Raw genomic sequence first — 24,953 nt, 5'->3', positions numbered from 1 at the left:
AAATCCATTCCAGTACGATTATGCCATAGGTGGTAAATCATTGGAAGCGGTAACGACCGTAAAATACTTAGGAGTTACTATCCGGAGCGATCTGAAGTGGAATGATCACATAAAACAAATAGTGGGAAAAGCAGGCGCCAGGTTGAGATTCATAGGAAGAATTCTAAGAAAATGTGACTCATCGACGAAAGAAGTAGCTTACAAAACGCTTGTTCGTCCGATTCTTGAGTATTGCTCATCAGTATGGGACCCTTACCAGGTTGGATTAATAGAAGAGATAGACATGATCCAGCGAAAAGCAGCGCGATTCGTCATGGGGACATTTAGTCAGCGCGAGAGCGTTACGGAGATGCTGAACAAGCTCCAGTGGCGGACACTTCAAGAAAGGCGTTACGCAATACGGAGAGGTTTATTATCGAAATTACGAGAGAGCACATTCCGGGAAGAGATGGGCAACATATTACTACCGCCCACATATATCTCGCGTAATGATCACAACGAAAAGATCCGAGAAATTAGAGCAAATACGGAGACTTACAAGCAGTCGTTCTTCCCACGCACAATTCGTGAATGGAACAGGGAAGGGGGGATCAGATAGTGGTACAATAAGTACCCTCCGCCACACACCGTAAGGTGGCTCGCGGAGTATAGATGTAGATGTAGATATGTTCCATGAGGCAAGTTTTATTTTATTTTATTTTGTTAAAAATTTTGACATCATTAGACTTTTTCATTCATTTAAAGATTGGTATCTAGTATTTCTTAAAATTTATTCACAGGTCTGATGATGGTTTTATAGAAAAAACCGAAACCGGTTACTCATTAAAACAGACATAACGTGATCAAGACTGAACTTTAATCTAAATATTTTTAAACAAGTTGTGTACACAAAAATGTGCAACTTTGTTTGCCGGCCGGGGTGGCCGAGCGGTTCTAGGAGCTACAGTCTGGAATCGCGCGACCGCTACGGTCGCAGGTTCGAATCCTGCCTCGGGCATGGATGTGTGTGGTGTCCTTAGGTTAGTTAGGTTTAAGTTGTTCTAAGTTCTAGGGGACTGATGACCTCGGAAGTTAAGTCCCATAGAGCTCAGAGCCACTTGAACCACTTGCAACTTTGTTTTCTTCCTCACAAACGATTTTCAGAGAAAACAGGAAAACTGTACTTCTGGCTTATCACCTTATGGTTGGAATACTACCACAGAATTTGGATTTGCAACAGCAATCAAAATATGTTCGTGGTCAGAGGGAGCGGGGGCGAGAGAGGAAGGTGGAGGGGTGGGAAAAAGAGATGGAGAGAGAAGCATGGGGGGAAATGGACGTAGAGAGTAGAAAGGAGGAAATGGTGGGAGGGGGGGGGGGTGTAAGATGAGGTGGGAAGTATAAGATGGACAGAGAGAGAGGGTTGAGGAGGTGATTGACAGAGAGAGAGGAAAGGTGGGGAAGATGGACATAGAGAGGGGGAGGAGGAGATAGAAGAGGGTCAGGGACAGAGGAGAGAAGAAGATTAGGACGTATATCCAATTCTGAAACGTATTAGAAACGTGTGCTTTCTCTTGTATTTCTCTTTCGTTTATCCAGTCTGAGCCACAGCAACACAGGGCCGGATGCAGCTAGTTTTAAATAAAACTAGCGAGTCGCCCTGTCTTCGAACAGGTAGTGCTGTGTATCCACAGCTGCACGGCTTCTTCATAATATACACTGAGCAACCAGAACATTATGACCACCTACCTAATAGCTGGTATGTCCACCTTTAGCACAGATAACAGCGGTGACGCTGAGCCGGAGTATGGAAGCAATGAGGCCTTAGAAGGCCGCTGGAGGGACTTGGTACCACATCTGCACAGACAAGTCACCTAATTCCAGTACAGTCCAGGAAGGGGGGCGATGAGCTCTGACGTCACGTTCAGTCACAACCCAGAGATGTTTTATGTGGCGAACTGGACGGCCAGCACGTCAATTGGAACTCGCCACTGTGTTCCTCGAACCACTCCATCACACTCCTGCCCCTATGACATGGTGCATTATCTTGTTGAAAAAGGCCACAGCCAGGGGGAAACGCAATCGTCATGAAGGGGTGTACGTGGTCTGAAACCAAAGTATGATACTTCTTGGATGTCATAGTACCTTGCACGAGCTCCACTGGACTCATGAATCCCCACGTGAATGTTTCCCAGAGCATAATGTAACAGCTGCCAACTTGACTCTATCCCGCACTACAGGTGTGAAGGAGCTGTTACACGGAAGACGACGGATTCGCACCCTCCCATAGGCATGACGAAGAAGGTATAGGGAGTCATCAGACTATGCTAAGCTCTGCCCTTGTGTCAACAGTATTCTGCCGATAGTCACTTGCCCATTTCAATCGTAGTTCCCGACGTCATGGTGTTAACACTGGCACATACAAGGATCGTCGGCTCCGTAGGCCCATCGGTAGCAGTGTTCGGTGCACTGTGTGTTCACCCACACCTGTACTCTCCCCAGAATTAAAGTCAGATGCTAGTTCCGACACAGTTCGCGGCCTGACCTGTTTTACCAGTCAGTCAAGCCTACGGCGTCCGTGATCTATAATGGGGGAGGGGGGAGGGGGCGCCCAACCCCATGACGTCTGGACATGGTTTCACTTTGGTTTCGCCGCGTGGTGAACACACTCACCACAACACTCCTCAAACACCCGACAAGGTGTGCAGTTTCCAAAATTCTTGTGTCGAGCCACCAGGCCATCACTATCTGCTCTCAGTCAAACTCAGATAGGTGGCGCGCCCCCACCATTCTAGACACAGACAACATGTTGACTTGTACTACGTACACCGTGCGTGCGTCTGACTGGCAGTCATTCCTCGCCAGGGACGCTACTGTCGCCTGGTCGGTTTTGTATCGGCAGTAGGTTGATGGTCATGACGCTCTGGCTGATCAGTGTATGGTGATAAATACGAATGTTCATCGTGAACAAGTCTGCCTATTAACGTAAACTGTAATAAAATCCCTACAGTACTTCCTCAGGTTAGCATTCACATAAGAACAGGAAAATTTTAATTTATAATTTGTATAGATTTCATTTATGTCTTACATACTATTTACGATGTTTCAAAATTAGATGAAGTTGAACATGTGATTAATTGAAAGTATTGTATTCTGTTTCCAATGATGGACATGACGTGCAGAAAAATCTCTGTTGCTTTTGTAGATAATGAGAGCGACAAGATAAAGGAAAAACTCAGGTAAAAAAGTGTACAAATGAAACTGGTACTTTTGTGGCACCGTTTTATTATAATTGATAGAATTATACACTTAGACGCAAGATGTAACTTGTAGGAACGCTGAATGTGGCGTCCTGCTAAAAAAAAGCAATCGCTGCTGTGTTTAAATATCTTAAGCGAGGTACTAGTGTGGCTGTTCTGCCAGTTTTCATCACTCATGAGGCGTGCTGTGTGCAGTAACCCAGGGGCCCATGCTGAGTCGCCATGTTGCGAGCCTGCTCAGGCCGGGATGGGGGTGGCCTCGAAGGCGAGACTCTCGATGCCGCACTCGTTGGTCCCCCTCAGGATCTTGAAGTAGCCGGCGTCTCCCCATTCGCCGCCCCAGCTGTTCTTGATGGTCCAGTATTTCTCGCCAGAGGCCTCGTCCACTCCGTATCCCACCAACAGCACCGCGTGGCTCACAGGCTGTGCGACAAAGTAAGCGTCCTCTCAAACACTGGCAAAAATCTGGTACGTGTAATTATAAGTAAGCCGCCTAATTACAAAATAAAGAGGAGCACTGATTTACAGGCCATAAACCGAACATCATTCTGATGACACAAGGAGCTCTCACATACATTTGCAGCCACAAACACAAATACTACAACCAAGATGAACAGATAGAGTAAAACAGCAGACGCTGCAATATTTATTACAAAACACTTGTCCTGAACATGACAATGAAATCCTAGTGGCGACACCTTCGGAACAATTCTTCTCGATTTACTCACCATGTTGAAACTGGATAAATCTCAAGCTTTACACAGATCCTTCAAATGCCGTTCTCAGAAACAAACGCAGCTCTCTGTGAGGTTGACACGCCTGTATTCCAAGACACGTCTGTCCGTTGTCAGACACGGCTAAATATTTTCGTTTCCCTATCGTGCTCAGACGCTCACTAGCTACTAAAACCAACGAAAACAGTACGGTACCACACACGAATCTCCAACAGGTTTTGCTTAGTTTTCATTCAATTGTTTCTAGACCGCCCTAGCTGTAGCACATAATACGTACTACTTAAATATTTCTACCGCAGACATGTCGTCGCAGAGAGACTCAAACAGTAACTATTAAGATGATTTAAGAGTGTAAGCTTCCACAACGAGTGTCGAGTTGAATCGAATCCTTTTGAGTGTGAGGCCGACCCATTATGAAATACTAAAAATATTACGTTGGTGCGTAAGTTCGTAGCGGTGTTGTTTACGTATTGTATTTCGATTGTTGTGGGTTTATTTATTGATTACCATTTTTAATTGTAGTTCACTGCTGCTATTTTCTTATTTTGTCATTAGAGAGAGGCACTAGAGCTCTAGTACAAATTGGAGAAATAGGAACAATATCTGACATTTCCTTCTGTTTGGGTTCAATGGCTGGATGACAGCAGCGGAGGAAGCTAGAAACATTTGCGCCATGTATGGGGATAATGCTTCTGGGCAGAGCACGGCAAGAAAACGCTTTTTCTCTTTTTAAGGAGGGTCGTTTCGACGTTAGTGACTCTCTACTTTCAGGAAGACCTTTGGGGTCTGATGAAGATGGTTTAAACGCATTAATTCTCAATGATCAACGTCAGTGTTCTCGAAAACTGGGAAATGTGATGAATTGTGATCATTCCACCATCGTGCGGCATTTGAATGCAATGGGGAAGGTTAAAAAAACCCGCTGTATGGGTAATGCATCCTCTAAGTCAAAATCGCAAAAATAAGCGGGTGTCCATACGTGCATCTCTGCTTGCTCGTCATCAGTTGACTCGTCAACAACACCGACCGTTCCTATCCTGTATCGTCCCTTGTGATGAAAAATGATGTATTTGTGCTAACATAAGGAAAAGAAAGGAATGTCTGAGTCCAAACAAAGCAGCAACTCCCTGTACGAAGACCTGCGAGCATGCACAAAAATAATGTTATGCATTTTGTGGAACAGCGATGATGTTGTGTACTACGAATTGCTTCCCCGAAATGAAACCATTATTGCTGACATTTATTGTCAACAACTGAAAAGTCTTGCAGACGTAATCCAAGAACAATGACCAGAAAGACCGCTTGAAGTGATGCTACTCCATGATAATGCCCGCCCGCATTCTGCTAGATAGACAAAAAACGCTATACTGTACAGGAGTTGGATTGGGAAGTCTTTCCGCACCCAGCTCATTTACCTGATCTTGCGCCCTCTATTTTCACCTTGTCTATCGAAAAACTTTCAAGAACTTTCCAAATGAAAATGGCTCGACGAGTTCTTCACCTCAAAACCACCTAATTTCTACAGTCGCGGGATCCAAAAGTTATCGTAGTGTTGACAGACTGGTTGCACATAGTGAAAGAGAATATATTATTGACGCCTAAAGCCTCTGTTATGTGTATCTGTTGTGTTTATTAAACTTACGGGAAAACGCTTCCAACTTGTGCGCCATCCTGATACTATAAGGACGTCGTTTCAACTGCCTTTGCAATGGTTTTCTTCAGAGCGACTGAACTTATAACAGACCTGAAGACGACCGCTGCAGACGACAGAGACGTTGACTTCGTAGTTGTTTTAACGTTTCATAATTACGTTGATTCCAATCGAAGTTGCGGGATGATTCTCGTGAACATCATTGACTCCTGTAGCGGGTATCTTTACACCTGCACGAATTGGTAGCAGACAAGTAAGTCATAAGCAAGTTTCGCTACCTTTCTTTCCCCTGGCCTTTATGTTGTGTCTTCAACGGGTCAGCATGTTAACCTGGATTTGCTGATTGTGGCACAGGATGGCCAAATGCCCTTCCCGTCGCCAATCCGTATATCATTCCACTGATGAGACGCAAAATCATATAACTTACACCACTTGTTTCATTTGAAACCAACTTGTACCAGTCTACAAACGGTCTCTAGAGGAGTCGTGTTCGTCACAGTTACCTGTAATCAATTATTTACTTTAATTTTAATGAAAACCATAGTTTTTAGTAAAAGTCACGTAATCTACGTAGTCGATGATCACTAATTTCGTGCAGCAGCCAACCACAAACTACGCAGGTTTGCGCCGCGAACACCGCAGCCTACGGAAAACAGGGACGCTATATCGATGGGCCAAAGGCAGAAGACAGCGAAAGCTACGACTGCAACTAACGAGAGCTCAAATCGGTACCGCTGAATACAGCCGGAGTTATCGTAAACAGTAATATAAACAACGGAACAGCGCTCCAAATCAAGATCTGGGCCATAAAAAAGGTTACAGCTGTAATTGCATATTAGCGTAACGAAGGTTTTAATGGCGTGGTATCCTCTGGATTGGGTATTTATTTCTTGCAGCAGAGCAACAGACATCCATATGTGATGTGTTTGCTGCGATTGTTGGAGAAGCAGCAGCCGAAAGCAGAACTATGTGCCACACAAATAACATTGCTGCCGTCCTCCGAGTCTGTCCCTATATTGCCGGAGTGGCGGTATATCAAAAAATGTTCAAATGTGTGTGAAATCTTATGGGACTTAACTGCTAAGGCCATCAGTCCCTAAGCTTACACACTAATTAAACTAAATTATCCTAAGGACGAACAAACACACCCATGCCCGAGGGAGGACTCGAACCTCCGCCGGGACCAGCCGCACAGTCCATGACTGCAGCGCCTTAGACCGCTCGGCTAATGTCGGGATATCAGAAGTAATGTTTTCTACATAGAAAAACGCTATATTCCTGTTGTTAGAATATCGCTGGAAGCCGAAGAAATACGCAGTTCAGCAGAGTCTTAAATTCCCCCTAGGCTGCTGTTTCAACAAGGAGTCTCAGATGGTGTAACTGTTGTTGCAGGCAGTTGAATGCGGAAAATAGATGCTGCGTTGCGTTATCATCACAGCAAAAAATTGTTCAAATGGCTCTGAGCACTATGGGACTTAACATCTATGGTCATCAGTCCCCTAGAACTTAGAACTACTTAAACCTAACTAACTTAAGGACATCACACACATCCATGCCCGAGGCAGGATTCGAACCTGCGACCGTAGCGGTCGCGCGGTTCCAGGCTGAAGCGCCTAGAACCGCTCGGCCACTCCGGCCGACCTATCATCACAGCAGAAGCCCAAAACATGGAAAACTAACTCCAGTAATTATATTGACGCTAACACGGGTAACACCTGGTTAAATGGTGTAGTGCATTCATCATCGGTAGCAATGCACGATTTACATCTGTTTATTTTACGACAGACGTTTTTATATCAACAAAATCAGTTTATTTAATAACACCTTATTCTCGTGAGCCTAAGTTCGACATAGTATTACCATGTGCCAGACTTTATAGTTCAAAGTATTATGAATCATCTAGGAGGAGTGTGCAATACGTAATGCAACACACTTTTTTTTCTGAAAGCAGATTGGTTTTATTCAGGATTTCAGTACACCATATTATCTCCCACTCTTTTGGCTACAAAAACCTATTTTTCAACATAATCTTCGTTCAATGCGACGAACTTATACCACCTTACTGGGAGTGCTTGTATGCTCGCATGGTACTACACTACTGGTCGACGTCGGAGTTAACATCATGGTGCAGTCAATAACCTCCTCATCATACACGCACTACTTCCCGCCGAGTGGATCCTTCATTGGGCCAAACAGATGAAAGTCGGAAGTTGCGAGATCCGGTTTGTAGGGTGGATGAGGAAAAAAGGTCCAATAAAATTTTGTGAGCTCCTCTCGGATTCGTAGACCTTTGTGAGGTCTTGATTTGTCATGCAGAAGCTCGTATACTTTTTTGTGGCGACGAACACTCTGCAGGAGTCACGCGGAAGATCGGACAAGTTCACGCGACCTTCTTGCTATAGGGACAGACACCTCGCCCAACGACTCACCGTGCTTCTGATCCTTGCCAGATCCCTGTTGACATTTTGCGAGCACTACGATTATCTGCAATGCTCTGGTTTTCCGCCAAAAGAAACTCAGTGACAGCTCTCTGCTTGGAAAGTACCTCCGTTACAGACGTCATTTTGAAGGTTTTTATAGCGTCGCCACCAATCGAAACTTCATGAAACTAAGAGCGCGGAAGTAGGAATATTTCACGATGTCCCACAACAAATTCTGCATTTTTTTCAAATGAAATTGGGCGAAAAAATTTGATGCATTATATATTGTATGTCCCTCGTATTTTGTTTATATTGCCTGATAAAAAGAATGAAGCGCCCAGGAGTGGAGGAGGAAACGAAATGAAATTTTGTATTGAGAGGGTATGTGATATTATTTCAGTGATTACAACTCGGGTCATATTTACAAATGTCTTGTCAGTATAATCCTAATTAACAGTATAACGTTGCACCATCTCTGGCCTATAAGCATTCACTAATTCACATGGAAAGGAAGTCATAAAGCCGTTGCATCCTTTCCTGAGGCAAGTTGGCCCACAGCTGTCGTAACTGGCCCTTGATATTCTGAATACTGGCTCTGGGACGGAGTTGACATCCGAGCTGGTCACACACATGCTCTGTCAAGGACAGATCTGGGGATCTTGATGGCCATTGGGAGTACCTCAACATCATGCGGTCTGTTGAAAAATGACGCCTCGATACTGTCGTATGGGAAGTAACGCATGAGGACGCAGGAAGTCCATGACATACCGTTGTACCGTAAAAATTTTCTCAGTCATTACCAGCTGTGACCTGAAGTCATGTCAATTAGCTCCCTATGTGCTAGTAGTAATACTGCTGTGTCTCTATACAACACCGTAAGAATGGGATCTCTTCCCATACCCGCCTTGGGTGGTAAAATGGAAATGCCGTGTGGCTAGGGCCTCTTGTCGGGTAGACCGTTCGCCTGGTGCAAGTCTTTCGAGTTGACGCCACTTCGGCGAATTGCGTCTCGATCGGGATGAAATGATGATGATAAGGACAACACAACACCCAGTCCCTGAGCGGATAAAATCCCCGATCCGAGGGAACCGAACCCGGGCCGTTATGTATGACATTCTGCTGAAAAGGTTAGCACAGGATGGCGGGCCCTATAAAACCAATAAGAAGACTGGCGACTCAGTTTTAAAAAAAATTGCCTGAATCATAGCACAAAATCACAGTCATAAACTGACTGGAGGCGTTACTTTTTACACCACCTCAAGCGTCGCTTACCGTTAACTACAGAAATTTGTGGCTTATGAGCGGCTGCTCGACCATTGTATCCCTTTTTTTTTTTACTTCCTACGCACAGCCATTGTGCTGTCTGGAGTGGTGGTTGCACTCTGGAACAGAGGAATGATTCCTGACGCCGATGTCATACGATTTCTACAAGTGCCCTTCGCAACGCTCGACGGTCCCCGTTCGTTAGCACAACAGATCTTCCTGGTCTCGGTTCAGTCGTGGTTGTTCCTTCGCATTTCCATCTCACAATCAAACCGCCGACTGTCAATTTGGGCAGCTTTAGAAGGATTGAAGTGTCTATGATGTATTTATTTCTCAGGTGAGATCCAATGGCTAGTCCACCTTCGAAGTCAATGAACTCTCCTGACCAACCAACCCATTCTGCTCTTAAAGCTTCTCTACTGACAAATACTTCCCGCCTCTTTTTAAGCTGCTAGCCCCGCCTCCCGTGGGATGTAGGGTTCAATTCCGCATTGCACTGCGCTGTCCGGTTAATTTTGATCAGGCAATCAATGTCAGCAGTGGAAGATCACGTGACGGTCTGGTACCAGTACTACACCAAAGTAACCAGTGTGCTCTTTTAATGCGGTTGACTAACGTTTTGCCTGTGAACTTGGTTTTCAACAAGCGTTAGTACCACTAATTGTCCTAACAGTCCTTTATTTCTAGAGGAATACCCAGAGAATTGGAGTCATACATTAAAAATGGAAGGTACTCACCACAAGAGGGTTGAAGCTCGAGCGGGTGGTGGATTCCACGTGCTTATAGACGCCACTCTCGTAGGCACGGAAGTCGTCGTACACCATGAAGCCGACAGCGAGTGGGCCGTTCTGCACCAGAGCCTCCTGCATCAGCACTTCGTTGCTGCCGCCGTAGTAGCCTGCGTTAGGAAGCGACCTCTCACTATGTTGGGTCGTGTCTCAAGTCGAGCCAAAGCTCTCCTTAGTAAATAAAACCATGTAAATCTAAGTCGCTGTCAATGTCAATCGTGCTGAAAATGTGGGAACATCGCAGTTCTGGTGTTGGTGCGATCGCTGTTCGTTTTATTGAGATTCGACAGTGTAACTGTTGGAATGAAAGTAACTAAAGTTGAGGGAGGAGAAATGAAAGCTATAAGGTTTGTTGATGGCGTTCTAATTCTGTCAGAGACAGCAAAGGACTTGGATGAACAGCTGAACGGAATAGCTAGTATCTTGAAAATAGGTTGTAAGATGAATATCAGCAAAAGTAAAACAAAAACGCAAGGAATTGTTGTCAGACAAAATCAGCCGATGCTGACAGAACTTTCATTAGGAAGCGACACACTGAAAGTAGTAGGTGAGTTCTGCTAGCTGGGTGGCAAAACCACACGATCGTCGAAGCATAGAGGTTGCAAAATGCAGGGTGGCAGTCGCAAGAAAAGCGTTTCCGAAAAATAAATGTTTGTTAACATGGACTAAAAATTTAAAGTTTTCGGAAGTCTTTTTTTCAGAAGTGTTTACTGGAATGTAGCCTTGTACGGAAGTGAAATGTGTACGACAGAAGGTACAGACGAGAAAAAAATAACTTTTGAAATGTTATGTTACAGATAAGCACTGAAGATCAAATGGGTAGATCGGCTATCTGCATCGCATTTTCGAGAGAAGAAATAGATGTTGTAAGTAGGCTTTTTAGGTTTTTTTATTGGTAACGCCACGTAGCGCTCTGTATAAAAATCACTGGCTGTGCTGTGTGCAGTCTGTGGCTGGTTTGCATTGTTGTTGGCTATTGTAGTGTTGGGCAGCTGGATGTTAACAGCGCGTAGCTTTGCGCAGTTGGAGGTGAGCCGCCCGCAGTGGTGGATGTGGGGTGGGGGGGTGGGGGGGGGGGGGGAATGGCGGAGTTTTGAGAGCGGATGATCTGGACGTGTGTCCATCAGAGACAGTAAATTTGTAAGACTGGATGTCATGAACTGCTATATATATTATGACTTTTGAACACTATCAAGGCAAATACATTGTTTGTTCTCTATCAAAATCTTTCATTTGCTAACTATGCCTGTCAGTAGTTAGTGCCTTCAGTAGTTTGAATCTTTTATTTAGCTGGCAGTAATGGTGCTCGCTGTATTGCAGTAGTTCGAGTAACGAAGATTTTTGTGAGGTAAGTGATTTGTGAAAGGTTTAGGTTAATGTTAGTCAGGGCCATTCTTTTGTAGGGATTATTGAAAGTCAGATTGCGTTGCGCTAAAAATATTGTGTGTCAGTTTAGTGTTGATCAGAATAGGTAAAGAGCGAAATGTCTGAGTACGTTCAGTTCTGCTCAGCTGTTTGAAAATCAAATAATGTAAGAGGTTTATCAGCACAGTAATTCATTAATTTTTCTAAGGGGACGTTCCAATGTCGCAACTTCACTAAACAAAGAGATAAGTTGATAGGACACATCCTGGCACATCAATGAATAGATAATTTGCTGATAGGGGTAAGTGTGTGGGAAGGGGGAGGGGTAAAATCGTAGAGGGAGGCAAAGGTTTGACAGTAGTAAGCAGGTTCAGATGGATGTAGGTTGCAAAAATTATGCAGAGAAATTCTAGCATCGAAAGCTGCGCCACACCAGTCTTCAGACTGAAAATCACAGCAGCAGCTATTGTATGACACAGCCTGCTGCAGAGGTTTAGTTTTTAAATAGTGTTTAGTGTTTAATAGAGTAAAGAAGACAATCGAAGTGTGCGCTACAGATGAATGGTAAAAATTATGTGGACTGATAAAAAATGAGTAGTTTCTCCGTAGAATAAACGAGAAAAGAAATAAGTAGAAAACAAGTGGGATAAGGGGCAAGGTTAGGACTTCAGTGAACAGCATAGTAGAGGATCTGTATGGGGCAAGGATTATAGTTGAATACAAAGATAAAAACAGTCTTTTTTTTTCAATCATTGTTCTTCTGAGTGGTTTGATGCGGCCCGCCACAGACTCCTCTCCTGTACCAACCGCTTCATCTCAGAGTAGCATTTGCTAGCAACATCCCCAATTATTTGACCGATGTATTCCAATCTCTATCTTCCTCTACAGTTTTTGCCCTCTACAACTCCCTCTAGTACAATAGAAGTCATTCCCTAATATCTTAAGAGATGCCCTATCATCCTTTCCCTTCTCCTTGTGTGAATTTTCCACTTATTCCTGTCCTCTCCGATTCTACGCGAAACCTCCTCATTCCTTATCTTATCAGTCCACCTAATTTTCAACATTCGTCTGTAGCACCACATCTCAAATGCTTCGATTCTCTTCTGTTCCGGTTTTCCCACAGTTCAAGTTTCACTACCATACAATGCTGCGCTCCAAACGTACGTTCTTGGAAATTTCTCCTCAAATTAAGGCCTGTGCTTCATACAAGTAGACTAGTAGACTCCTCTTGGCCAAGAATGCCCTTTTTGCCATTGCTACTCTGCTTTTGATGTTCTCCTTGCTCCATCCGCCATTGTTTATTTTGTTGCCTAGGTAGCAGAATTCCTTAACATCATCTGCTTCGTGACTATCAATCCTGATATTAAGTTTCTGCCGCACGGGATTAGCCGAGCGGTCTCGGGCGCTGCAGTCATGGACTGTGCGGCTGGTCGCGGCGGAGTTTCGAGTCCTCCCTCGGGCATGGGTGCGTGTGTTTGTCCTTAGGATAATTTAGGTTAAGTAGTGTGTAGTCTTAGGGACTGATGACCTTAGCAGTTAAGTCCCATAAGATTTCACACACATTTGAACATTAAGTTTCTCGCTGTTCTCATTTATGCTAATTCTCATTACTTTCTCCTTTCTTCGATTTACTCTCAATCCATATTCTGCACTCATTAGACTGTTCATTCCGTTCAGCAGATCATGTAATTCTTCTTGTACATATTGTATATTACCCATCTCTCCATATAGCATACCCCAATTTTTCTCAAAATTTCAAATATCTTCCACCATTTTACATTGTCGAACGCTTTGCCCAGTTAGACAAATCCTATGAAGGTGTTTTGGTTTTTCTTTAGTCTTGCTTCCATTATCAACCGCAACGTCAGAATTGCCTCTGGCAAACTGATCGTCATCCAACACATCCTCAATTTTCTTTTCCATTCTTCTGTATATTATTCTTGTAAGCAACTTGAATGTATGAGCCCCTACGCTGATTCTGAGATAATTCCTGCACTTGTCAGCACTTGCAGTCTCCGGAATTGTGTGGATGATATTTATGTCACCAGACTCATACATTCTACATACCAACGTGAATAGTCGTTTTGTTGCCACTTCCCCCAATGATTTTAGGAATTCTGATGGAATGTCATCTATCCCTTCTGTCTTATTTGATCTTGAGTCCTCTAAAGCTCTCCTAAATTCTGATTCGTATACCGGATCCCCTACCTCTTCTAAATCGACTCCTGTTTCTTCGTCCCCCCATAGAGGCGTTCAATGTACTCTTTCCACCTATCCACTCTCTCGTCTGCATTTAACAATGGAATTCCCGTTTCACTCTCAATGTTACCACCGTTGCCTTTAACTTCACTGAAAGTTATTTTGACTTTCCCATATGCTGAGTCTTTCCTACATGCTGAATCAATAAGTACAACATATAACTGAGAATGCTAGGTGTATGAAGTGAAGAGAGAAGTACAAGTGCGCAAATCGTAGCGAGTTGCATTAGACCAGTCAGTAGACTGACGACTGGTGGCAAAAAATTCCACCGGCGCTTTTTCACAGATTCATGTGAAATGTGGAATGAAATTTCGAGCGTCTGGGTGAAACCTTCTCTAAATGAACATAGTCATCCAATAAACGAGAGTCACCATCAATAAAAACACTCGCGTATGCCTTAAGGCACATAAAAAACGATTGAAATGCAAATAAAAATCTTTCAATGTTTCATAGTTTACACGAAAACGACTTTGGGCAGTAATTAATTGTTTGTACTAGTAACTAGTTTCCTATCGTCATTTCGATCGACGATATTTCACGTTTATGGCTATAATGTGAAATGTGTCACTTGGTTGACGATACAACATATTTCTAAATGAAAATATTCCTACACAGGGGCCATTGACATGATTCGCTTACATGTTATTTAGCACTGAAACCTTTAGTAACATACGCACAGGGATATCATAGTCTTTTAACTGTAGTGAATTAGGTTTAACTCTCTCATCAAACACAGGCGCACATACAGACAATTATTTTGTGGAGTGGCAGGAGCTACGAAGCAGATGTGATTTTGTCACTGATTAGTTTCTCTACATGATGAATGGCCTAATACCGCTATGACTGCAAACTATGGCTGATACATTTCCCACCCTATTGCAATACATACTCGTTAAGCGATGCACAGTGCAATTTATTTCTCCTCTTAGGACCTAATATCTTTATAAACACATACACACGCACAGACAAATTCACACAGTTCTACACTGGCAGATTCACTTTTCCTTGATATCTCAGAATATTTCCTATCAAATCTATCCCCTCCTTTAGTCAAACGGTGCGGTGTGCTCTCTTCCCTTGGTTCGATTCAGTATCTATTTTTTAGTTATTCCATCTTCACATAAATCCATGAAAATCGTTCTATAGCTCCTGTTTAAAAAGTTTTGTCCTCCTCTTGTCGGCCCTGTTTATCGTCCATTCATCACTATCCTGTAAGTCTACACTCCATACAAATATCTTCAGAACAAACTTTCTAAAACTTAAATTTATTTACAATGTAAACACACTGGCATTTTCCTTTATTAGAAAATTGTTTATTGTTACGTCTCTTTATTTCTGCTGTAATTTTACTGCACTAAATAGCAGCATTCATCTACTACTTCCAATGTCTAATTCCCCTAGCATCAACTGATTTAATTTGTCTACATTGAATGCTCACAGTTTTATTTTTTGGTGTTCCTCTTATAACCTGAACGAAATTGACCCTCTGCAGCTGTATGCTGTTTTGAAACTTGTAGATTAAAGCCGTGTGCCGGACTGCGACTCGAACCAGTAAGCTACTGGACTCGAGTCCCAGTCCGACACACATTTTTTATCTGTCAAGAATTTTGACCTAATAACCTCTCCTCAAGACACTACACATTCCGCTCCACTGATGTTACAAGCCCTTTGTCGTCTCCAGCAGAATTACAGTGTTATCAGTAGACCTTCAGATTTTTATTTCTTCCACCGGAACTATAATTCCCTCTCCTAATATCTCCTTAGTTGTGGTTTGTATAATACAGCCAACCGGTTTCAAGAACATTTCTCTTGATCTGGCTTCGACATCGACTATGGGGTCTTCATCAGAAAATCCAAAGCAATCACTTATAGTGACAGATAAACAGATGTTAGTTTAAATTGTTGCTTACTCAGTGCACAGATTAAATATCGGGGTGAGAAGGGGCATAACCAGCCTCCACACCCTTCTACTCCATAACCATACCTCGCTCCCCCTATACTGCCTATATCTCAGTTCCTTTCACTCTTAGAATTCCTGTCTGGTTTCAGTACAAGTTACAGACATGACAGATGAACCAAGGAGGACATAAAAAGTAGACTAGTACAGCATAGAGAGAATTCCTGGCCCAATTACGTCCGCTAGTATTAAACATCGGCTTTAATTTGAGGAAGAAATTTCTGAGAATGTACCTTGGACCACGACATGGTATACAAGACATGGTATGTACAGTGGGAAAGAAGAGAACTGACTCGTTTGAGATGTGTCAGTGCAAAAGGGTGTTGAAAAATAAGTTAACAGGTGAGATAAGGAATGAGGAGGTTCTCCACCAATTAGTGGAGAAAGGAGCATACCAGTACGGAAAATACTGACAAGAAGAAAGGACAGGCTGATACGGTATATGTTAAGACATTGGGGCATAACTTGCATAGTACTAGCAGTAGCTGCAGAGGATAAAACTGTAGGGGAAGACTGAGATTGGAATATAACCAAAAAGTAATTGATGACGTAGGGTCCAAATGCTACTTTGACCCGAGATGGTTGCACAAGGATGGTATTCCTGACCGGTCACATCACACGTCAGAAGTCTGATGGCTAAAAAAGTTAAAAACTTTTTAAAAAATTCAAAGAATCTGTTCTCGTAAGCATTGTCAAAAGCTTTGTCTAGATTAATTTTAATTACCAACAGCCTCAGTTGCAATGTTTACCTAGATTTCAGTCGGGATAACCCAACTTTCTTCAGAATAAAAGCAACTACCGTTTCTCCATAGTGGACAACGTCAAGCAAAAACTACAAATCCATAAATTACCGTCAGACTGTAAAAACTTATCTGAAACTGCCTCGGCCCCACTTCGCGACCGATGCGCTGGTTATTAAAATTGAAATTAATATTTATACATTTGCTGACAGGGCCGCGAAATGTTGAAAATGTCTTTGTCTAGATCTTTGAGCTGCCTCACCTCCAAGGTATCCGTACTCGGACGTGTAGTGTCGGTCGCACTCCCTCACCGTGGAGCACTCGGTGTCGTTGCCCACATACGGGTTGCACTCCTCCTCCACCAGTCCGTAGTCCTGCAATAAATCAGTCTCTGTTAACTAAAGCGTTACCTGGTTGTATGGAGCTCAATCTGCGCTTCTAACTTCCCTCCAAAGACAAACGAGATTCCCAAAAAGTGTTTTATCAAGCGATGCTTTGCATTGGCTCAGGCACTCGGCAATGCTTAAAATGGAGTGAAGTTCAAATCCCCGTCCCGTCACCCCAGTTTATGTTCCCATAGTATCCCTGCCTCACTTAAGATCAATACCGAGGTATTTTCTTTGATAAGCCCCAAAATCTAGTTTCTCCTTTCTCCTTCCAATGACGAAATGGATTCACATTTTGCTGGATTGATGTCAGCTGTACGCAATAAATGCAATTTTTTGCCGCACCGGGACTCGAACCCGGATTTCCCACTTATAGCGAGTGCTCTCCTAAGAAAGTAAATAAGATCGCCCCTTCATACTCAGTATGATTAAACTAATGGTTATTCGCAACTGTCCTGATCGTATGGAGTGGACTTACAACAGTTTAGCCGTTTCTGCTCTAATGAGACAACATCAGAACGATAAATACAGAAAAGACAAAACGCAAAGTTACTACTAAATACAAAAATTAAAAAGAGCAAGGCAAAGAAACAAAATTAAAACTTAAGTGACGAGCAAAGAGCTTCCATTTGAGGGCGTTTATGCAGCATCCATGCAATGTATCCTGACTCCGATACAGGTATATAAGCACCGACATCTAAGTAAGGGTTTAATTTGGTATTCGTGTCTTTCCGAAGTTCATGCGGTAATTGCGGAAACGTCAACTAAGTTGATGTTATAACCAAACGCTTCGAAACGGGACCAATGTGCTCCTGCTGTCGAGGCGGGTGCCGAAGGACGAACGCCGGTAGACATCCCTCGGAGAGTGAAGAAAGTGTATGGGGCAGCGTTCCACCGTTGTGGAATAGTACGCCAAGTTCCATGCTATTAGGGGTGCGGCTGCTTCATGATAACGTGCGTCCTCACATCGCAGATGTCGTAACACGGAAGTTACGCTAATTTAAGTGGGAGACACTCGATCAACCGCTCTATAGTCCCGATTTCTCCTCATGCGATTATGGCGTCTTCGATCCCTTAAAAAAAGCATTGAAGAGTTAACGACTCCTGTCTGACGAGGACGTGCAGCAGACAGTTGCTCATTACTTCGTGCAGCAGGACAAGGTGTTTTACCAAACGTATCTTCAAGCTGGTGCGGCGGTAGAATAATTGCCTCAGTGTTCACAGTTATTTTGCCTGACAGTTGCAGGTATTTTTTGATACGAACCTTTCCGTATCTGCCGGCCACGAGGTAGGCGAACCCTCCGGAGCAGCCCTGGTCGAGCGGGCTGCAGCTGACCACGTCCTGCGGCGAGAAGACGTGCTGCTGCGTGTTGTTGGTCTGGATGCGGATGCGCGCCTCCAGCATGCCGGCCGCGGCGAACGCGAAGCAGCTACCGCACTGCAGCTGGTCCCTGTCAATATTAGCGCTCGCGTGACTTTAAGCTCTCGTGACTATTTCATTCTCGTGCATCTCTGCGAAGTTCCTCCACCAGAATCAATGAAGTCAGCGGACAGTCACATCGACAGCATGCGCGAGGTCTCGCGACACCCCAGCCACACGACTCGTTGACCTGTCCCAATCTACATGGCGACAAGACGTGACTCTAATCCAGTTACTCGTGAGTGCAAGGGGTGAAGCCGTACCGACAAAATTTGGAAAATTGTACAGGGATATTTTCTGAACTTTTTGGTATAACGTGTCCGGTGTTAGCCGATGTTTCACAAGCGGGTATCATGAAAGGTTATACAGAGAGGTCTTAGATATTGTAATAACACACGAGGTATAATATATATATATATATATATATATATATATAATCAAAACGTCTTCGGTCCCGGGTTCGATCCCCGCCACTGCCTAAATTTTGATAAATAATCAGCATTGGCGGCCGAAGACTTTCAGCATAAGAAGTCAGCCTCATTCTGCCAACGGCCTTGTCAAAGAGGGTGGAGAAGCGGATACAGGTTCAGGGCACTCTCTTGTCCTAGGGGTGGGAAATTGCCCCTAAAGGCGGAAGAATCAGCAATGATCAACGACATGAGGATGCAGAAGGCAATGGAAACCATTGCATTAAAGACACGTAACGTGTATCTACAGGACATGTGGCCTGTAATTGAAGAAGTGTCATGATGATCTCTCCATTGGCAAAAGATTCCGGAATAGTCCCCCATTCGGATCTCCGGGAGGGGACTGCCAAGGGGGAGGTTACCATGAGAAAAAGATTGATTAATCAACGAAATGATAACGTTCTACGAGTCGGGGCTTGTAATGTCAGAAGCTTGAATGTGGTAGGGAAACTAGAAAATCTGAAAAGCAAAATGCAAAGGCTCAATCTAGATATAGTAGGGGTCAGTGAAGTGAAGTGGAAGGAAGGCAAGGATTTCTGGTCAGATGAGTATCGGGTAATATCAACAGCAGCAGAAAATGGTATAACAGGTGTAGGATTCGTTATGAATAGGAAGGTAGGGCAGAGGGTGTGTTACTATGAACAGTTCAGTGACTAGGTTGTTCTAATCAGAATCGACAGCAGACCAACACCGACCGTCAGGAAGAATCAATACGCAAAGAAGTGGGATACGGAAGTACTAAGGAATGACGAGATACGTTTGAAGTTCTCTAACGCTATACATACAGCAATAAGGAATAGCGCAGTAGGCAGTACAGTTGAAGAGGAATGGACATCTCTAAAAAGGGCCATCACAGAAGTTGGGAAGGAAAACATAGGTACAAAGAAGGTAGCTGCGAAAAAACCATGGGTAACAGAAGAAATACTTCAGTTGATTGATGAAAGGAGGAAGTACAAACATGTTCCTGGAAAATCAGGAATACAGAAATACAAGTCGCTGAGGAATGAAATAAATAGGAAGTGCAGGAAAGCTAAGATGAAATGGCTGCAGTAAAAATGTGAAGACATCGAAAAAGATATGATTGTCGGAAGGACAGACTCAGCATACAGGAAAGTCAAAACAACCTTTGGTGACATTAAAAGCAACGGTGGTAACATTAAGAATGCAACGGGAATTCCACTGTTAAATGCAGAGGAGAGAGTAGATAGGTGGAAAGAATACATTGAAAGCCTCTATGAGGGTGAAGATTTGTCTGATGTGAAAGAAGAAGAAACAGGAGTCGATTTAGAAGAGATAGGGGATCCAGTAATAGAATCGGAATTTAAAAGAGCTTTGGAGAACTTACGGTCAAATAAGGCAGAAGGGATAGATAACATTCCATCAGAATTTCTAAAATCATTGGGGGAAGTGGCAACAAAACGACTATTCACGTTGGTGTGTAGAATATATGAGTCTGGCGACATACCATCTGACTTTCGGAAAAGCATCATCCACACAATTCCGAAGACGGCAAGAGCTGACAAGTGCGAGAATTATCGCACAATCAGCTTAACAGCTCATGCATCGAAGCTGCTTACAAGAATAATATACAGAAGAATGGAAAAGAAAATTGAGAATGCGCTAGGTGACGATCAGTTTGGCTTTAGAAAAAGTAAAGGGACGAGAGAGGCGATTCTGACGTTACGGCTAATAATGGAAGCAAGGCTAAAGAAAAATCAAGACACTTTCATAGGATTTGTCGACCTGGAAAAAGCGTTCGACAATATAAATGGTGCAAGCTGTTCGAGATTCTGAAAAAAGTAGGGGTAAGCAATAGGGAGAGACGGGTCATATACAATATGTACAAAAACCAACAGGGAATAATAAGAGTGGTGATCAAGAACGAAGTGCTCGTATTGTAGCCTTTGGCCCCTACTCTTCAATCTGTACATCGAGGAAGCAATGATGGAAATAAGAGAAAGGTTCAGGAGTGGAATTAAAATACAAGGTGAAAGGATATCAATGATACGATTCGCTGATGACATTGCTATCCTGAGTGAAAGTGAAGAAGAATTAAATGATCTGCTGAACGGAATGAACAGTCTAATGAGTACACAGTATGTTTTGAGAGTAAATCGGAGAAAGACGAAGGTAATGAGAAGTAGTAGAAATGAGAACAGCGAGAAACTTAACATCAGGATTGATGGTCACGAAGTCAATGAAGTTAAGGAATTCTGCTACCTAGGCAGTAAAATAACCAATGACGGACGGAGCAAGGAGGACATCAAAAGCAGACTCGCTATGGCAAAAAAGCCATTTCTGGCCAAGAGAAGTCTACTAATATCAAATACCGGCCTTAATTTGAGGAAGAAATTTCTGAGGATGTACGTCTGGAGTACAGCATTGTATGGTAGTGAAACATGGACTGTGGGAAAACCGGAACAGAAGAGAATCGAAGCATTTGAGATGTGGTGCTATAGACGAATGTTGAAAATTAGGTGGACTGATAAGGTAAGGAATGAGGAGGTTCTATGCAGAATCGGAGAGGAAAGGAATATGTGGAAAACACTGATAAGGAGAAGGGACAGGATGATAGGACATCTGCTAAGACATGAGGGAATGACTTGCATGGTACTAGAGGGAGCTGTAGAGGGCAAAAACTGTATAGGAAGACAGAGATTGGAATACGTCAAGCAAATAATTGAGGACGTAGGTTGCAAGTGCTACTCTGAGATGAAGAGGTTAGCACAGGAAAGGAATTCGTGGCAGGCCGCATCAAACCAGTCAGTAGACAGATGACTATATATATATATATATATATATATATATATATATATATATATATATATATATATATCTGATTCTTATTTCGTGAGATATTTGGCCCGGTCACGATCAATGGACCACCCTATATATATATATATATATAGCCCGGTCACGATCAATGGACCACCCTGGTCCATTGATCGTGACCGGGCCAAATATCTCACGAAATAAGCATCAAACAAAAAAACTACAAAGAACGAAACTTGTCTAGCTTGAAGCGGGAAACCCGATGGCGCTATGGTTGGCCCGCTAGATGGCGCTGCTATAGGTCAAACTGATATCAACAGCGTTTTTTTTATTAGGAACCCCCCATTTTTATTACATATTCGTGTAGTTCGTAAGGAAAAATGAATGTTTTAGTTGGACCACGTTTTTCGCTTTGTGATAGATGGCGCTGTAATAGTCACTATCATATGTCTCACAATACAGTGAAATATCTTGTAGTAACATCGGTAGAACATTACGTAGGAAATCAGCATATATTGCACCATTTAGATTGCCATCGATAAAATGGAGGACAATTATCCTTCCTCCCATAATACCACACCCGCCAAGTTCGCTGATGTTCCACTAGTCGCAGCCATCGTGGATTTTCCGTTGCCCATTAGTGCATATTATGCCGGTTTACGTTACCGCTGTTGGTGAATGACGCTTCGTCGCTAAATAGAGCGCGTGGCAGAACTGTACACGACGTTCAAGTCGTCGCCGTGCGATTCCTGGTGCATAGAAATATGGTACGGGTGCAATCGATGTTGATGTAGTATTCTCAACACCGACGTTTTTGAGATTTCCGATTCTCGCGCAATTTGTCTGCTACTGATGTACGGATTAGCGTCGACAGCAGCTAAAACACCTACTTGGGCATCATCATTTGTTGCAGGTAGTGGTTGACGTTTCACATGTGGCTGAACAGTTCCAGTTTCTTTAAATAAAGTATCCGGCGAATGGCCTGGACACTTTGATGACGTCCAGGATACCGAGCAGCATACATAGCACACGCCCGTTGGGCATTTTGATCACAATAGGAATACATCAACACGACATCGACCTTCTCCGCAATTGGTAAACGGTGCATTTTAACACGGGTAATGTATCACGAAGCAAATAACGTCCGCACCGGCAGAATGTTACGAGATACCACGTACTTACACGTTTGTGACTATTACAGTGCCTTCTGTCACAAAGAGAAAAAAGTGGTCCAACTGAAACATTCATATTTCTTTAGGTACTACACGAATATATTATAACAAATTGGGGTTCCTGTTTTTAAAAAAATCGCAGTTTATATCCGTTTGACCTATGGCAGCGCCATCTAGCGGGCCAAGCATAGCGCCATCTGGTTTCCCCCTTCAAGCTAGACGAGTTTCGTTCTTTGTAGTTTTTTCGTTTGACGCTTATTTCGTGAGATATTTGGCCTGGTCACTATCAGTGGACCACCCTGAATATATAAAATCCAGGATGGAATTTAACAATATCATGAAAGGGATAGTTGCTACTCACCATATAACGGAGATGCTGAGTCGGAGGTGGGCGCAACAAAAAGACAGTCGGGAAAAATTAGATAACGAACAGCTTAATTCCCGTCGCTCCGCAATCTTCCTCTCCCTGGACCTCGAACGTGTCTATGACCGCGTATGGCATTCCGGTCTCCTCTTCAAGCTTCAAACCTTCGCCCTTCCCATTGACTACGTCCGTCTGATCGGCTCCTTTCTCTCCCACCGTCCTTCCCACGTCAGCATCCATAACACGGATTCCTACACCTTTTTTCCCTCTGCCGGTGTGCCCCAAAGCTCCATCCTCTCCCCCCTTCTGTACCTTTTGTATACTGCGGACATGCCGCCGCCGTCACCCCCCGTCCACCTTCTCCAGTTTGCCGACGACACCGCCTTCCTTGCCCTCGCCCCCACCCTGCAGCGTTCCCGACACCTTCTCCAATCCCATCTTGACCGGTTCACCGCTTGGTGCAACCAGTGGTTGCTCAAGGTCAATCCCTCCAAAACCGAGGCGATCATTGTAGGCAAAACCACCCCTTCCTTCCGCCTCCTTGATTTCTATCTCACCATTTATGGCCGTCCTATGGCCCTCACCACCACCCTTAAGTACCTTGGCGTCACCCTCTCCTGGACCCCCCATCTCCGGACAATCCAAGCCAAGGCATGCTCCCGACTCTGTCTCCTCAAGCTCCTTTCCGGCCGTACGTGGGGCCTGAACCCCTCCACAATCCTCCACACCTATAAATCCCTTATCCGCCCTATCCTCTGTTACGCCCATCCTGCCTGGATCTGCGCCCCCCTACCTTTTTTTACAAGTCCCTTCAGATCCTTGAACGCCATGCTCTCCACCTCGCCTATCATATCCGTCTCCCCTCCCCCACGCGGATCCTGTGCGACCTCATTCCGTTCCCCCACCTCCTCCTTTTCCTTGAAAGGATACAGCTCCTCTACACCTCCCATAAACTCGATCCTCCTCACCTGCTTGTCTCTCCCATCCTCTCCCACCCCCGCCCGCTGCCGCGCCTGTATTCCCATGTCCCACCTGCTCTCCATCTCTCCAGCCTCCTTTGCCTCTCCCAAGGTGGCTTCCGTCAGTTCCCCCTCCCTGATGATGCCCTCCTCCCCTCTATCTACCCCTCCTACCAACTTTGATCCTCCCTCCCTCTTCCTGTGTTTGCTCCTTTGGGCACCCTCCCTCCCATCTCTCCCCTTTCCCTCCCTTCTCCATTTCTCCCCACTCCTACCCCGGGCTTCCCCTCCCCTGTCCCTCTACTCCTCCTCCCATCTCCTCAGCCACTGGCATCTTTGTTCCCCCCTCTCCCCCCCTCACCCTTCTTCCCCTCATGGCAGGTCCCCGGACTCGCACACACTACGTGGACATTCGCGCGCCGGAGATCATCGCAATCAGTGTCTCGTGTGTGCCGTCGTGTTTAGTGTTCAGTGTTCACCGTCGCACTCCATCGTTCACCTGAGCCATCGACATCTTCAGTGTTTGTGTGTCGAGTCAACAGTTTGTAGTGTGGATTATCGTCGAGTATGACTGGCTCCATGTTTGTCTTATGTGTCTACTGTTTTATTATCCACCGTTATGTAACTTACGTGTATTCTTTCTGTTGTTTGTCTTTGCTATGGCTGAAGAACAGCGTAACATGCTGCTGACAGCCTGCCTGTTGTACGGGTTTAAAAATAACAATAAAGAAAAAAAAATTAGATAACATACTCACGCACACTCACGCAAACGCAACTGACACACAATATGACAACGGTCTCTGACAGCTGAAGCCAGACTGGTTTCAGCTACCAGAGACTGTGGTCATGTTTGTGTGAGTTGCGTTTGCGTGAATGAGTGTGCGTACGTAGTCTAATTTCGAAGAAGGCCTTGTTGGTTGAAAGCCCACTTTAATTTGCGATTAGGAGCAGTTACAGTTTCCATATAAGAGCAAACGTAGATGTTCGTGTCTACAAA

The 24,953-nt window shown here is 44.1% G+C and overlaps 1 protein-coding gene across 1 annotated transcript in view; it reads right to left on the bottom strand.

Annotated features, from left to right (window-relative positions):
- Positions 1 to 3,244: 3,244 nt before the first annotated feature.
- LOC126260149 (dipeptidyl peptidase 1-like) overlaps positions 3,245 to 24,953 on the bottom strand; it is a 44,765-nt gene continuing 23,056 nt past the window's right edge. The window contains exons 7-10 of the mRNA XM_049957408.1: positions 18,067 to 18,253; positions 16,679 to 16,790; positions 10,045 to 10,205; positions 3,245 to 3,662 (exon numbers count right to left, since the gene is read on the bottom strand). Of these exons, the coding sequence (XP_049813365.1) occupies positions 3,477 to 3,662; positions 10,045 to 10,205; positions 16,679 to 16,790; positions 18,067 to 18,253 (646 nt within the window). The 3' untranslated portion in view covers positions 3,245 to 3,476. The remainder of the gene's footprint in view (positions 3,663 to 10,044; positions 10,206 to 16,678; positions 16,791 to 18,066; positions 18,254 to 24,953) is intronic.

The sequence above is a fragment of the Schistocerca nitens genome, chromosome 1 (genome assembly GCF_023898315.1).
Source record: "Schistocerca nitens isolate TAMUIC-IGC-003100 chromosome 1, iqSchNite1.1, whole genome shotgun sequence".
Classification (NCBI taxonomy): domain Eukaryota; kingdom Metazoa; phylum Arthropoda; class Insecta; order Orthoptera; family Acrididae; genus Schistocerca; species Schistocerca nitens.
This window is presented reverse-complemented; position numbering and strand designations above follow the sequence as displayed.